This window comes from Pelophylax lessonae (assembly GCF_965119305.1).
Source record: "Pelophylax lessonae genome assembly, chromosome: 2".
In the NCBI taxonomy this organism is placed as follows: Eukaryota; Metazoa; Chordata; class Amphibia; order Anura; family Ranidae; genus Pelophylax; species Pelophylax lessonae.
This window is the reverse complement of record NC_138769.1, coordinates 408,754,569-408,772,174: the sequence shown is the minus strand read 5'-3', so window position 1 is coordinate 408,772,174 and position 17,606 is coordinate 408,754,569. Positions and strand designations below refer to the sequence as shown.

Here is a 17,606-nt window from a genome sequence, read left to right as displayed (position 1 = left end):
TATGTAGATTGTTTTAGCTAGCCTTTTTTTCTCCGTAACTTTTTTTGTCCAGTGAGATCTTCAAGCAATTATGCCGGACTGGGCGACAGACTGGACTATCCAGTGGTCACCCCAGTCTGGCCAGCGAGTGCGTGCAGACCGTAGCTCCGTGTTGGGTCTGCCGCGACATAGTCCCACTGGACAGGGACTGGCCCCGCGAGTTAAACGTCTTGCAAGGACGCACACAACAGGGTCTAGGCTTATGTTGCAGCGTTCCTATTTGGCCGACAGCCCCCTACTCCGGAGGCGTGGGGTCCTGTCAAGAGATGGCGCCCGCCTGTGTTCCTGGTATGGTGAGTAAACGCCCCCCCCCCAAATCCCTGGTGGATTTTGGGGTGGATGCGGGGGCCTCTCCCTGGGATGGTTGGACCCTCACACTCCTGGGTTTCCCTCTGTCCAGTTGTGACCACCCCCCCACCTCCCCTCTGGCTGGGGCCTGGTGTGCAGGCCGCATGGGGGGCCGGGGGAGTGCGCCATCTGCGACCCCCCAATCGTGCGGGGGGGTGGCCTTCTGCTGTGGATGGTGTGGATGGGCATTTGGGGGGTCCCCCCGTGGGTCCAAATTACTGTGTTTCTCGCGCGGGGCCACTATTTTGTTGTAGCCTCTGTCTGCTTCTATGATGGTGGCCATGTTGGTAGAAGAGGCAGACAGTGCATCGCTCTGTCATTGATCCCTCTCCCCACCAATCCTCCTGCTGCCCGGGCCCCATACAGGAGTACTGGCTGTACCCCCCTGATGGCGGCCCTGCACACAAGTTGTGTAGTTAGTCCATGAATTCAAGAGCAGCCAGTTCTGTTCTGGAATTTCTGATGAATTTTTCCAGTGTGAAATAGCAGTAAAAACATTTTATTTATCGGTTGAGTCTTTGGTTTATTTTTCCAATAAGAAACGGTAACCGATTCAGAATGTTTTGCATACATGCAAATATGCCAAAGCAGATTATTAGCTCAGTAAATTTTTATTTTTAAACATTATAATTTGTTTAAAGGAAGATTTAAAGACCATGAGTTTAGGCAGATTTTTTTTTAAGCAGATTTTTTTAAATGTTGGGGCCACAGGAACCTGCTGTATATAAGCCGTATATGTGTTACTTTTTTAGACTAGATTATCTGAAATCTTTCTTTATGGAGTGAACTTCTCCGTAGTCCTGCAATGGTGGCACAAAGATCTAAACTGATCTTTTTACAGCCCAGTCTACCAAACCCAAGGACAGCCAACGATTTGAAGACAGGCAAGATGAGTCGATGTGCTCCCCAAGCATCTCGCAGCAATATACTTCGCTAGCCGCTCCACTGCCCAATATACCTATTGTGGAGACAATATTGTGCCACTACCTAGCAAGACAGTGAAACCTGCCATAAATGAGATTGCGTGATTCCCTCCTGGTGGGGGGCCACAGGAAGCCACCCCTCCCGGGAGAACATACAGCGATTATTGATAGGGGCTACAGCCGCTGTCTATAATTGCATGCTAGAAATCTGACATGCTGGTTGTACCCAAGTTGATCGATGGATCTACTTTGGTACAATCAGCCTGCCCATACGTGGATCAAATTTCAGCCAGGCCATGCTAATCCAGCTGAGGTTTAAACCATCTATGACCAGCTTAAAACGCTGCATCTCAAAGCTACTGATCCCAACAGGTAACTGACTTTGAGCAGAGCAAACAAGACCTCTTGCCAGAGGAAGATGGGTGGACGCTCACTGCAGCTTTGATACAGAGTGGGACACTTCTGGCAGACCTGGAGTCCAAGGTGTTTTGGGCTACATTAACAACCAAGTGGGACTGGTCAACTATTACTTCACAGATCAAACGGATGCTATAGGACAAACTTTGAGATGTAAAGAATTACCTCCAGGGCCAGTAGAGACTAAAGAATCTGCTCATTTGTGCTCGGAGAGTTGGCTTACCTACCTCAAAGAAGCTCTCAGTCAGAACAATTATTATACTTGAAACTGCACCAAGATAATCCAGGGAGCATAAGCAGAGGTAACAACTTAAAAAAACAGAGGATCCCTCTGTCAAACCCAAGAACCTCTATACCTGCTATCCTAACACATTTCCTCAATGAGGAATCCACAGCAATAGAGTTGGACAGATTATGCTGGCACCTTGTCACACAGACTCTTCAAAGCCTAACGATGCCTTGTACTGAGAGGACTTTTATACAATTTAAAAAGATCCTGTGTAAGGCCTGGGCAAAAGGTGCCATCAACTGTGATGGAGCCTCCAATACAGAGCCTTCTTGATCTCTCATGGCATACTTTACAAATGCGCAACGTGTTGAAACCATTACTGGAAACCATTCTATTATCAGGAGCAAGCTACCAATGGGGTCCCTTTAATTTGCAAATTTGTAAGGACAAGAGAACATTTCTACTTCAATTGTCTCCTAGGTGAACCCCCTGTCCCAATCCCTGACTAGAAACTGGAGATCCCTGCATCTCTATCTGTACCACATCAACCATAGCATAACCAATTGCAAGCTAGATAGACATGACTGGCTTTAAGATGAACCTGGATTCAGAGAACCTTAGTAGTTGTTGCCTTTCAAACCCATCCCACTGGTAGCCCCTCTGTTTTATCCAGGGATAATGCACTGTGTGTGTTTTTTTTTTTATAAACTAAGCCTCTAAATACTTTTTTTGCAGTTACATTCAGGCCTATCACGTGACTCTCGGCCGCTCTGCTACTGCAATCCAGTGCTACAGCGGGAGTGGCTGAGATCTCCCTCTGACGTCAGTCGGAACGGTCACTCGGCTCCTCCCGCTGTAGCCTTGGAGCGGAACCGCACGACCAGGAGTCACATGACTGGCCTGAATGTAGCTGCAAAAAAGTATTTAGAGGCATAGTTGATTTAAAAAAAAAAAACAAAAAAAAAAAAAACACTTATACGGGGCATTATCCCTGGATAAAACAGAGGGGCTGCCAGTGACCATTATTAAACGTTACTGATAGCGGTGGGGGGGGGGGGGGCGAGATACAGAGCTGACAGGCAGGGAGGGAAGGGGGAGGGGGCAGAGGAGGACAGGAGAGCTGTGGATGATGGAGGCACGCATGCAGACCAGTGATCAGGCCTCAGCAGCCATGATTATCGTGGTCAGGACATGGGGGGACAGAGGAAAGGCAGGCAGCAAAATTTTTTTACAGCTTAGAGAGGAGCAGATTAGACAGCACAAGCACTGTGCTGTTTAACCTGCTATAAGGGAACAGGAGATCACTTTTTTTTTTTGGGGTTACAAACACTTTAAGATAAATGATTTCAGCATTTTCTACCCATTCACTATAACTTTAATGCTTATTAAAAGTTATTGGATCAGCTGCATCACCCCCCTCCCCCCTCCTCTTCCTGTGCTCTAAACAACAACCCCCCTTAGCTTCCCACTGTAAAGGGATACCCCACTGTGACTGAGTAAGACACACTTACAAAATACACTTACAAAATACACACACACACTACACACAACGTGGGGAAACTTTTCATAACTCTTCCCTGATTTGGGGAACTGCCCACACAGCTGTTATCTCCGAAGGCTGTACTTGCCCAATTGCAACACACTTTTGCATGGGCAATCAGCAGTGAGGGCATTCGTTTTAAGAAAACCTCTATAAAACCGTCACACCAGCACCATATTACTTGGCAGCTTCCAGGGTGAAGTTCAGACATCCGGAGACAACACAATGCACTGTTCATCAAACACTCCTTGCTACTACCTGAAGAACAGTAAATACCAAAGCTTAACTATGTATGATGAAGGTACAATGAGTGCTTCAAAGGGAACTTTTTTTTTTTTATTACGTTTATATTGTTGATAGTTGTGACTCTATGCAATTAATTGTCATGGTTTGCAGTTTGACTAGAATCTACTTTGTCTCTCGTTGACACTCCATTGCAGTTTTTGCCTTCATGTAGTTACCAGATAAGTTTTGACAGTTTAGTTATTAACTATTGTATCACGGGATCCTGAGAGACATGGGGACCCTCCTTTTTAAGAGAACCTCTGGAAAATATGCTCTCAGGACACCTTCTCTTCTTAGTGTTTATATTGTCTATACTGTAAATTATAATATGCCATTGTGTTATGTGTTGAAAACTGTTCAGCATGGGTCAACTCCAGCTTTGTGATTCCCTACCACACACCCCAAATCAGACACCATGCTCTTGCATTCTCTCACTTTAAAGTGGTTGTAAATCCACTTTAAAGTATTTTACCTATAGGTAAGCCTATATTAAGGCTTACCTATAGGTGCTATAAATATCTCCTAAACATGCACCGTTTAGGAGATATTTAAAGTGCATGCAGCCGATGACGTCATCGGCGCATGTGCTCTGAAGGAGCCTGACTTATCACCTCTCCCACCTTACCTATTTCCATTAGTGTTCCTCTTCAAAATTTTCAAAGTTGTGTAGTGGTGTCTACAGACCCAGGAGGTAAACAATGGAGGCAGATAACGGTTTCTGAAGGGCTAAAGGTCACCATGACAGTGGTTCATCTCCCTAACCAAGACAAGTTGCGATTCCTTGGGATATGTCTTAAACTTGTTGCAAAATATCTCAGAAGGTCTTTTGATACTGAAGGGTGATTTTAATCTAGCACTTGACCCGATACTGATTACCTTTAAATCCTACCCTTGCCTACATAAAAATAATTAAAAAAAAAAAAAAAAAACATTCTCCATACCCAAGTATCTAGTGTATATAATCTGATAGCAGGGACTACAAGCAATATCTGACCATTCCCCTGTAACCCTCACCATCTCTTTTATTTTTTGCGCAATAAACAAAAAAAGAGCGACAATTCTGAAAAAAAAAAAAAAAAAAAAATATATATATATATATATATATATATATATATATATATATATATATATATATATATATATATATATATATATATATATATATATATATATATATATATATATATATATATATATATATATAAAATTTATTTTTTTTTTTTACTTTCTGTTATAAAACATTCCCGATAAAAAAATTTAAAAATCAAATTTTTTCATCATTTTAGGCCAATATGTATTGTGCTACATATTTTTGGTAAAAAAAAAAAATCCCAATAAGTGTATATTGATTGATTTGCGCAAAAGTCTACAAACTACAGGAAAGATTTATGTAATTTTTATTTATTTATTTTTTTGCTAGTAATGGCGATCAGCGATTTTTACCGGGACAGCCACATTATGGCGGACAGATCGAATAACTGACATTTTTGACACTTTTGTAGGGACCAGGGACATTACTACAGTAATTAGTGCTAAAAATATGCACTGTTACTGTACTAATGACACTGGCAGGGAAGGCGTTAACACCAGGGGAGATCAAAGGGTTTAATGTGTCCCTAGGGGGTGCTTTCTAACTGTGTGGGGGATGGGCTTGCTGAATGAACACAGAGACCTGTGTTCCTAAATAGGAGGAATATAGGGATCCCTGTGTTCATTACTGACAGCACAGTGTGTATCGCCGTTCTGTCTCCACGGGAAGCGCTGGCGGGTGCCCGGCGGACATCGTGGCCTCTGGACCTGTTGATTGGCTCCTCCTGTGGCTAGCGGTCCCACAAAGCGACGTACAGGTACATCATTTTGTGGGACAAAGCCGACCTGCCGCAGTAAAACTACGGCGGCTGGTCGGCAAGTGGTTAAAAAAGACTCCAAACTCCTTGACCATATTCACCAATTAGAAGGACTAGATCAAAAGATCACTCTTAATAGCCCAAGCATGGCCCTAAAAATACAGTGGGAGCAACTTTCCACTCTGCTACTACATACTGTATATTCAAGACTCAATTGGCCATATATAGATGCTAGAAGATTGATGCTGTACAAAAAGCTACAAAATGTTAAGTAAACAATGTCATTCCTTCTGTTATCCCATGTAAAGTACCTCTGCATGGAAACTGCTTAAGGCTCTGTTTACACATATGTGAATAGGATGGGAGTTTCCTGCATCCAATTTGCATGACAGGAGTGTTTGACCTGCTCTTAATGGAGCCTTGTCACACAGCTCTGGAGTGGCCATAGTCCGCAATGAAAAAGGGTCCTGTGCATCTTCTGTTTTGATTCAGGTGCGAGTTCAGGCAAGAATTAGTACCTGATTCGCACCTGAATCAGTGCCTGATGAAGGGGCCATGCGTGGCTCCGTAACTTTGCTACATATCTACTATGTGACCATGGAATAAAGCTTTGGACCCTTTCAAGGAAACCTTGGTGTACTGATGACATTTCTTCACTTTGAATTGGTGAACAGGGACGCACTGGACCCCATGCTGTGAATCGCAGCCGCAGCATGTGTGAACTGCACCTGAATCTCTTTATTACTTTCTCTCTAATGTCACAGCTCTCTAGCAATCCATAGATCACAGCTGTTAAAGCTCAGACTTTTACAGGTAAAGTTACAATTTATGCAGGATTTCTCAATTCAATGATAGCACCTTCCCTTAAGATATAAAAAGTATGAAAGGTACATTTTCGATTGGGAATATGTAATAATGCATTCTAACAAATAGAAAGAAACCAGTAATTTTAGATTGTAAAAACTTCAGTGAGCTGCCCCCCCCCCCTTCCCTTTTTACATTTCAGCCTTTAGGTTTCTTTATTTGGAACACTGATAACACCTTTTTATAGAATTTTGTAAATTTGTTGCTGAATTATAAATACTGGGAGAGGGTGGTGGTAGTGTGGGCATGAATAATGATGTAAGAATGTCTGAATAGCTTGAAAAAAGACCACTACGTTTTCAAAAGTTTGTTTTAACATCTTGGTAAAATCTTTTATCAGAAGGAAATCTAAATTAACATTTAACCGTTTCAGTTGGAGACAAAGTACCTGCTGACATTCGCATCATCGACATCAAGTCTACAACATTACGAGTGGACCAGTCGATTTTGACGGGTGAGCACCTAAATCTATTGTACTAAAGATAAAACGTTTCTAATGGGGTAGTGCAGTGACATTTTGTTTAGCGTTTAGAATATGCAGTTCTGACTACCTTTGAGTATTTGCTGGGATGTGGTCCATGTTCCCCCCACAATTTTAAAACAACATATTGGTAAGGTTTCAGACTAAATCAGCCTTTTGGGTTTGTGCAGGTTTGACTGTTTTAGAGATATTGGGCTTTCTGGGCAAGGAATACCATGCATTGTTCTGTGTTCTCTGTGCAAGAGTCATGTAGTATATCCACACCACATAAACATGGAAAACATAGGTAATATAACAAACTGTAATAATGAGCGCGCACAAATATTAATAAAACATGCTTTTCTGCTTCTAATAGGAGAGTCTGTTTCAGTGATTAAACACACAGATCCAGTTCCAGACCCTAGAGCTGTTAACCAGGACAAGAAGAATATGTTATTTTCCGTAAGTAGTGTCTGTATAAGGGTGTTATCAGTTTTAAAAAGGGTCCTATTTAACAGCAAAAACACACAGACTGTAATATATGAGTATTCGGTGGAAATTTTACCAAGACCATTGCAGATCTCTCCTGTTGAGGCCCGTGGCTTGGCTGTTTTAACCGTTTATTAGCTTCAAGAATTTGAGTCACTAACTTGAGACAAGTATGCAGGTCAGACTTTGTTTAGACTTTACTTGCCTCGTGTGTGTTCCAGAACTGTAAACCTGAAAATACTGACGCCAGCTACCAAGCAGCAAGTATTTTCAGGAGTACAGTAATGGCGGCATAAATTTTTCTTTCAGTGTAGCTTTTATTAAAAAAAAAAAAAAATAGACTACTAGTCTTTCTTTTAACTATGTTTATTTTTTTTTTCAAATATTTTATTTAAATAAACAAAGGGTAGCAACAGCAGAAGATAAGTGAAACGTCCATTGTACAAAGTCATCCTCAGAAATCCAAACATACAGAACAGAAACAAAACCAGTATATATGTATATTGCCAACATCATTTGTCAACCTATATAAGTGTGGGACTACCGCGAGTCCCTGGTCGGGGAAAAAAGCAAGCCATAACTCTTACCCAAGTTATCAGGGAGCTTGTAATAACACATCAAAGAAAAGTGGTAGATTATGGCAAATAAGGCCTCATCGTGGATCTCACAGTTTTTGACACATAGATCTGCTGAAGTACTGAGAAAGAGAGGAAATAAAGCAAAGGCAGGGTAGGGTGGAAGGGAAGGGACAGGGGTAGGTGAGGTGCCGCTCCGTGCCGGGCAGGGGCACCCCCATGAATCACCCAAAGCGTCAAGGCTCAAGAGCACATCAGGGATTTCCCCCTGTCACAGAGGATGAACACATTCCAGTAGCCCCATACCTTCTCGTATTTTTCGCGTCTGTGTAGCGCCGCAAGGGTCAGATCTTCCATCTTATTGATCTCTTCCAGCCTACACATAGTCTTTTTTAACTATGTTTTAACTGGGTACAATTAAAGCAAGTAAGGAATATGTGCAATACATCTATTTAAACCAATTATGTATTCCTAAAAAATATTTACATTTTTTTTTTTTTTTTTTTTTATAGAATGCCTCAATCCGTCTTTATTTTTGCTTCTTGTAATTTCCCAACATTGGGATTAAGATTAGGGTAGGGAGGGGCAGCACTATAGGGGAATCAGGTCTAACTACATTGCACTACAAAAGAAGTTGGCTGATATGAGTAAAGAGCCCAGGGTTGTCCTCAGTGTGCCACTGCTCCTGTTGTCCAGATACAGGCCAGGGGAATTCATAGCCAAAGTAATTTGCCTAAAGTTTGCTACACATTATTCAATTTTATTAGTGCCCATTTACACTACCGCGACTTGTCAGGCGACTGGTCAGCCTGACAAGTCGCGGTCCATGCAGTGCTACGGGAACCGTTCTAATAGGATCGACTCAAGTTGCTCCGACTTAGAAAATAGTTCCTGTACTACTTCGGGGTGACATCGGCGCGGCTTGCATTGACATTCATTATATGAAGTCCGTGCAAGTCGCGCCAAAGTCGCGGTGCACGCGACTTCACAGGTCGCCCTGAAGTCATGCCGCGGTAGTGTGAACCGGCACTTTGATTTACGCCTGGTACCCACTATTCATTTTTTTTTTTCCGTTCAACTCAGCCCCCCCCGCCAGAACACTCAAAGGAATTGGTTGGCTGATGGTTTTCCAGCATGCAAGTCTGACAGAAGCCGGCCGAACTGGCTGCCATATACATGGGCCGAATGTTAGCCTGTTTTTTAAGGAATGGCCGATGTCACCCGGCATTCGGCTTGTGTGTACGGGGCTTTACCTTCAACTATGTTGTGCAAGGGCCTGCCTGATTGCATACAATTTGAAAGTGTTCAAATTTTACCTCATATTATATAATTTTGGTAAATCTAAAGGAAAGAAAATACAATTTTATATGTAGCCAGCTTTATTCACAGTAAAGAAAATTGAGAAATGATCAGGGATGTCAGAATCCGAGAACGAACACGGTTGCACATTTTTTGATAGGTAACATTTTTCACACTTGTATATGCTAGTATTAAATTTAGCTGTTTGACTTTACTTCCACTTCATTTTGTTTTTGTGGGTATCACTTGCTTTGACTGACTATTTTAATGTACATTTTAGGGAACCAACATTGCTGCTGGTAAGGCTGTTGGAATTGTAATTGCAACTGGCGTTTACACAGAGATTGGAAAGATCCGGAACCAGATGGTTGCAACAGAGCCAGAGAGAACCCCTTTGCAGCAGAAAATGGATGAATTCGGACAGCAGTTATCTAAAGTCATCACCTTGATCTGTGTGGCGGTTTGGGTAATCAATATTGGTCACTTTAATGACCCTGTGCATGGAGGATCTTGGTTTCGTGGAGCCATTTACTATTTTAAAATTGCTGTGGCTTTAGCTGTAGCTGCTATTCCAGAGGGCCTCCCAGCTGTGATTACGACTTGTTTGGCCCTTGGTACACGTCGGATGGCTAAAAAGAATGCGATTGTGAGGAGCCTTCCATCAGTGGAAACTCTTGGCTGCACATCAGTCATATGCTCTGACAAAACTGGCACCTTGACTACCAATCAAATGTCTGTGTCTCGGGTAAGTGTATCCTCCATTAACCTAGAACTATTTTTGTTGGTCAAAATAGCACTGCAGTCTAAATTAAAGGATATGTTCACTTTTTAAAAAAATAAAAATAAATGCACATATTTTTTTGGCAGGTATAAAAAATGTGCGTTTATTATTTTTTGTTGCAGGAGCCTGGAAAGCATTGCACCAGCAAGCAGCAGATCGCTGATGCCATGCAGGTCTTCTGCACATTGTCAGTGTATTGGCTTACCTGTACATCATGTACGGGTAAGCTGATACTCCCTGACAGGAAGACTCCATGAACCGAGCACCGTGGTAGTTTATTAAGAACTACAAGCCGACAGCTGCAAAGGATGTCAGGGCTTGTAGTTCATTCAGACACACTGATATTAAAGGTGAATTTATCCTTTAATAAATAATCCTAGGGATGCATACAGGCGAGTTGAATTGCAGTAGTTTACTATTGCACTCTATTTCCCTCTGTCTTTAATCCGATGATCCGAGAACCTTTGCTTGACAATCAGGATGCCTAAAGACTGGTACACACGGGCCGAGTATTGGTCAGTTCAACTGAAATCGGCTGACAATCGGTGACTTGCTCCATATCAGCACTCTGACCGGTGTGTTCTAGCGGTAGGGCAGTCCCCCTGTCAGAACACAAAAGCTCAGATGGTGGATCGCTGTACTTACATTGCATAGTTAGTACAGTGAACTCCTTTTTTTCGTTCAAAACACAAAAAAAAAACACCTGTGTGTACTAGGTTTTAAATGTGCCTACTGCTGGCTCCTTGCTGTCTCTTACATACAGGAAGGCTGATGGAAAATGTACAAACTAATATGTTTTTTATAGTCCCCAACCAGGTTCAAACATGTATTGAATGTGATTGGTGAGAGGAAGGAGAGAAATAATTTACACAGCGCAAGCTTTGGAAAATACATTCACTGCAACCCTGTTAGGTGCTTTCTGGATTCTTGCTATAATGAGAGCTTTAAAGCATTCAGCTCAGAGTCTACTTCCAGGTAAGCTGTTTCTTAGTCTGTGGACACTGGAAGTAGATTCTGATCTGGCTGCCTCTCAGCAGTGAGGATACTGGTGGTTTTTCCATCTGGAGCAGGTCATTGTGCATTCTTGCCTGTAGCTGCTGTACCTCTTACAACAGTTTATGGGGAGAGATAGCTCTGACATCCCCTTGGGACGATGCTCTTCTCTACTTCGAAGTGCCTTTTCAGCCTAAATGGGAATGTAGATTTCTTTATTTTTTTTTTTTTTTAACATTTGCCTTCTATTTATACTTTATTGGAGTTCTGCATATTCTGTTTCATCACCTTTAACCAGAGTGTCCTGCCAGTTTGTGTTTTTTTTTTTTTTCTTCAAATTTTTTTTATTAGTTTCAAAATAGAATGTACAAAAAAATACACTTGAAGAGAACAGTTGGTCTAGCACCCCACCGCCAACAAGGCCTGGTGCAGCTCACCAGCTAGAAACATAATGAAAATCCTATAACAGCACAAATATATATATATATATATATATATATATATATATATATATATATATATATATATATATATATATATATATATATATCATATAGAAAACAAAGCCAAATTGCCCTGGCAGAGCCACTTATATTTAATAACAATATGGCTTGTGTAGCAGTCGTATATGCTGTATTTAGGAATTATATTGTAAGGCAGGGCTCCACAAACCCCAGGTGCCATGTCGCCATTGCGACAGAAGTTTCGACCTGGTGCCTGAGCTGCCACCTGAATACTCCCCACACCCTGCACATGGGGTCTTTTAGACCCTGGATGTCTCATTAACGAGAACCTGTCCCCCATGTGATGAGGAAAAAAAAGTTATTGAAAAAAATGTAATTGTAAAAAAAATTACACCCAAGCACATACAATTCCCACCCCAACATATACGCACTTACACCTGAAAACATCTGCTGCGATACACGTTAAATATTGCCACGCAGGTGACATGCAAGCAATAATTCTAACACTAGGCCTCTTTCGTAACGCTAAACCGATGACTTAAAGAGGAAGTAAACCCAACACAAAAAAATGAGAAAAAAACAGTAAGACAAAGGCATAATGAGCCATAGTATGCATTATGAAATACTTACCTTAGAAGGAAGCCCCCCGCAGTGCCGCCCGCACAGCGACAGGACGGCTGACATGTTCTGATTGGCCGGAGGCGCGATTACATCACTCCCGCACATGCGCGCGGGAGCCGCCGTTCACGGCAGAGGGCTCCTTCAGAGCGCATGCGCCGATGATGTAATCGGCTGCATTAAAAGTAAATATCTCCTAAACAGTGCAAGTTTAGGAGATATTTACAGTACCTATAGGTACAGTGGGTACGGAACGTATTCAGACCCCCTTAAATTTTTCACTCTTTGTTATATTGCAGCCATTTGCTAAAATCATTTAAGTTCATTCTTCTTCCTCATGAATGTACACACAGCACCCCATACTGACAGAAAAACACAGAATTGTTGACATTGTTGCAGATTTATTAAAAAAGAAAAACTGAAATATCACATGGTCCTAAGTATTCAGACCCTTTGCTGTGACACTCATATATTTAACTCAGGTGCTTTCCATTTCTTCTGATCATCCTTGAGATGGTTCTACACCTTCATTTGAGTCCAGCTGTGTTTGATTATACTGATTGGACTTGATTTGGAAAGCCACACACCTGTCTATATAAGACCTTCCAGATCACAATGCATGTCAGAACAAATGAGAATCATTAGGTCAAAGGAACTGCCTGAAGAGCTCAGAGACAGAATTGTGGCAAGACACAAATCTGGCCAAGGTTACAAAAAGATTTCTGCTGCACTTAAGGTTCCTAAGAGCACAGTGGCCTCCATAATCCTCAAATGGAAGACGTTTGGGACGACCAGAACCCTTCCTAGAGCTGGCCGTCCGGCCAAACTGAGCTATCGGGGGAGAAGAGCCTTGGTGAGAGAGGTAAAGAAGAACCCAAAGATCACTGTGGCTGAGCTCCAGAGATGCAGTCAGAAGATGGGAGAAAGTTGTAGAAAGTCAACCATCACTGCACCCCTCCACCAGTCGGGGCTTTATGGCAGAGTGGCCCGACGGAAGTCTCTCCTCAGTGTAAGACACATGAAAGCCCGCATGGAGTTTGCTAAAAAACACCTGAAGGACTCCAAGATGGTGAGAAATAAGATTCTCTGGTCTGATGAGACCAAAATAGAACTTTTTGGCCTTAATTCTAAGCGGTATGTGTGGAGAAAACCAGGCACTGCTCATCACCTGTCCAATACAGTCCCAACAGTGAAGCATGGTGGTGGCAGCATCATGCTGTGGGGGTGTTTTTCAGCTGCAGGGACAGGACGACTGGTTGCAATCGAGGGAAAGATGAATGCGGCGAAGTACAGGGATATCCTGGACAAAAACCTTCTCCAGAGTGCTCTGGACCTCAGACTGGGCCGAAGGTTTACCTTCTAACAAGACAATGACCCTAAGCACACAGCTAAAATAACGAAGGAGTGGCTTCACAACAACTCCGTGACTGTTCTTGAATGGCCCAGCCAAAGCCCTGACTTAAACCCAATTGAGCATCTCTGGAGAGACCTAAAAATGGCTGTCCACCAACGTTTACCATCCAACCTGACAGAACTGGAGAGGATCTGCAAGGAGGAATGGCAGAGGATCCCCAAATCCAGGTGTGAAAGACTTGTTGCATCTTTCCCAAAAAGACTCCTGGCTGTATTAGATCAAAAGGGGGCTTCTCCGTTCCAGTCTGATAAGGACTCATTTATGACTAATTTCATTTTTGAAAAGTCTGTTTTTCTAAAATCTAAAACAAAAGTTTTAGATTTTAGAAAAACAGACTTTTCAAAAATGAAATTAGTCATAAATGAGTCCTTATCAGACTGGAACGGATTACATGGAGTCCAGGAGAAATGGGACTACTTAAAAGGTGCATTATTGAAGGCAACAGAAAATTGCATTAGACTTGTCAGTAAAAGCAAAAAAAGGAAGAGACCACTGTGGTACTCAGCAGAAGTGGCCCAAATCATTAAAAATAAAAAGCTAGCATTTTGTAATTATAAAAAAACCCAGAGCAATGAAGATAAGGAAATCTACAAGATTAGGCAGAAAGAGGCCAAGCAAGTTATAAGAACTTCTAAAGCGCAGGCAGAAGAAAAACTAGCTCAGTCTATGAAAAAGGGGGATAAGACATTCTTCAGATATATAAATGAAAAAAGGAAATTAAAACAAGGAATAACTAAATTAAAAACAAAGGACGGAAGGTATGTAGAAGAAAATAAAGGGCTAGCTGACTGCCTTAATGAATACTTCTGTTCAGTTTTTACAGAAGAAAAAGAAGGAGAAGGACCTCCACTTGAAAGGATGACTAATGAATCATTTGATGCATGTGTCTTTACAGAGGAAGACATTCTAAGATTGCTGTCTAAAGTGAAGACAAATAAGTCACAGGGTCCCGATGAGATACACCCAAGATTATTAAAAGAGCTTAGTGGTGAGCTGGCAAAACCATTAACAGATCTATTTAACCAATCATTAGTAACAGGAGTCGTCCCGGAAGACTGGAAATTGGCAAATGTCGTGCCCATTCACAAGAAAGGTAGTAGGGAGGAATCGAGCAACTATAGACCAGTGAGTCTGACATCAATAGTAGGCAAATTAATGGAAACCCTATTAAAGGATAGGATTGTGGAACATCTTAAATCCCATGGATTGCAAGATGAAAAACAACATGGGTTTACTTCAGGGAGATCATGTCAAACAAATCTTATAGATTTTTTTGACTGGGTGACTAAAATAATAGACGGTGGAGGTGCAGTAGACATTGCATATCTAGATTTTAGTAAGGCTTTTGACACTGTCCCACATAGAAGACTTATCAATAAACTGCAGTCATTGAGCATGGACTCCCATATTGTTGAGTGGATTAGGCAGTGGCTGAGTGACAGACAACAGAGGGTTGTAGTCAATGGAGAACATTCAGAACAAGGTCATGTTACCAGTGGGGTACCTCAGGGATCTGTACTGGGACCAATTTTGTTTAATATCTTCATAAGTGATATTGCAAAGGGCCTCGATGGTAAGGTTTGTCTTTTTGCTGATGACACAAAGATATGTAACAGGGTTGATGTTCCTGGAGGGAAACGCCAAATGGAAAAGGATTTAGGAAAACTAGAAGAATGGTCAGAACTCTGGCAACTGAAATTTAATGTGGATAAGTGCAAGATAATGCACCTGGGGCGTAAAAACCCAAGGGCAGAATATAGAATATTTGACACAGTCCTGACCTCAGTATCTGAGGAAAGGGATTTAGGAGTAATTATTTCAGAAGACTTAAAGGTGGGAAGACAATGTAATAGAGCAGCACGAAATGCCAGCAGAATGCTTGGATGTATAGGGAGAGGTATAAGCAGTAGAAAGAGAGAAGTGCTTATGCCGCTGTACAGAACACTGGTGAGACCTCACTTGGAGTATTGTGCGCAGTACTGGAGGCCATATCTCCAGAAGGATATAGATACTCTAGAGAGAGTTCAAAGAAGAGCTACTAAACTAGTACATGGATTGCAGGAAAAAACTTACCAGGAAAGGATAAAGGACCTTAACATGTATAGCTTGGAAGAAAGAAGAGACAGAGGGGATATGATAGAAACATTTAAATACATAAAGGGAATCAACTCGGTAAAGGAGGAGAGCATATTTAAAAGAAGAAAAACTACCACAAGAGGACACAGTTTTAAATTAGAGGGGCAAAGGTTTAAAAGTAATATGAGGAAGTATTACTTTACTGAGAGAGTAGTGGATGCATGGAATAACCTTCCTGCAGAAGTGGTAGCTGCAAATACAGTGAAGGAGTTTAAGCATGCATGGGATAGGCATAAGGCTATCCTTCATACAAGATAGGGCCAGGGACTATTCATAGGATTCAGATATATTGGGCAGACTAGATGGGCCAAATGGTTCTTATCTGCCGACACATTCTATGTTTCTATGTTTCTATATGTTTCTACTAAATACTGAGCAAAGGGTCTGAATACTTAGGACCATGTGATATTTCAGTTTTTCTTTTTTAATAAATCTGCAACAATGTCAACAATTCTGTGTTTTTCTGTCAGTATGGGGTGCTATGTGTACATTCATGAGGAAGAAGAATGAACTTAAATGATTTTAGCAAATGGCTGCAATATAACAAAGAGTGAAAAATTTAAGGGGGTCTGAATACTTTCCGTACCCACTGTAAGTCTTATTAAAGGCTTACCTATAGGTACAACTTCCAAGAGAGGGTTTACAACCTCCTTTAAGGGGGTCTTTTAAAGTGTCACCTATGTATATGTAAATATAGGGGACTGGCATGTTGGGTATCTATTTACTCCGTGCAAACTCTGCTTTTATTTTACCAAAAATTTGGGTAATTTGATTCGTTTTCGTTCCCCCTAAAATTAACTTTTAATTTGTTGTTTTTGTTGTTTTTTTAAATAAAATTGTTTTGCTTCCTAGAGCTTTGCAGTAATATCGTGTGACATAAAAAAAAATTGGAACTACCACAATTTTATTCTCTAGGTATAGGGTGTCTACTTCCAGAAAATATCATGTTTTGGGGTTTTATGTCATCTTCAGGCCTAAAATGATTTTATTAAACGTGTGCAAAAAACGGCTCTGTCAGAGAAAGGGTTAAAGAAGTTCACCCTCGAAAACATGTTGCGTGTTCCACCCGTAAGATTTGTTAGTTAAAAAACTGGTTCCTAACATTTTTAGCTGGCTTTTAGCTTCAAAGCAAATTTGTCATCCCTGTTGTAAGGTATGTGCAGTTACCTGAGAATTCCTGCTTTCAGTTTGTCTTCACTGTACCTGTGGTATTCTTAATTTCTTTACGCTGTGGTGGATTTTGTAAAATGAACAATGACTACGTATTACATCAAAGCATCAGTCATGCCTGTCTCTGGTTTATTTGCTGTAACTGCTATTCCTTAACAGGCTTAAAGATAAAAATGACCTTTTGAGCTTCTGGGTTAAGCTTGGGCATTAAATCCACAGTAATCCTTGTTATAAATCATGTAAGCGACCTGAAAGCCAGGGTGATAATTATGAAATAGTTTCCATTTTCATTCTCATTATTCCATTCATCATTTTCTTTTGAGCAAAAGGAAAAAAGCAAATGTTGCAAATTATGCAAAACTGCTAAAAATCAGATGTCCCTTTTTTATGACTGTTTTGTGCCCTACACAATAGTTTTAGTAATCTAACATTTTGTTTGTAAACAAAGATCTGAAAACTCAACTTCTGTGTGCATATAATACCCTAGTCCATATTGTTCAGAAAAAGTCTAAACCACACAGCATTGTAAATATGCCATGTTTATTGCCACAATTACGATTCTACGCTTATCTCATTAACATTGTCATAATCATTTTGTGCTTTTGGGTAAATTCTGCAGACAAGCCAGAGGCACAACTATGGGGGCCAGGTTCACCCCCAGTTATGCCAATTTATTTCTGGGTTGTTGGGAAGATTTCTACATCTGGAATAGTAA

The 17,606-nt window shown here is 41.3% G+C and overlaps 1 protein-coding gene across 1 annotated transcript in view; it reads left to right on the top strand.

Annotated features, from left to right (window-relative positions):
- The window catches only part of ATP2A3 (ATPase sarcoplasmic/endoplasmic reticulum Ca2+ transporting 3), a 409,528-nt gene that overhangs the window by 218,173 nt on the left and 173,749 nt on the right, over positions 1-17,606 (top strand). The window contains exons 6-8 of the mRNA XM_082244776.1: positions 6,866-6,946; positions 7,329-7,414; positions 9,596-10,060. Of these exons, the coding sequence (XP_082100902.1) occupies positions 6,866-6,946; positions 7,329-7,414; positions 9,596-10,060 (632 nt within the window). The remainder of the gene's footprint in view (positions 1-6,865; positions 6,947-7,328; positions 7,415-9,595; positions 10,061-17,606) is intronic.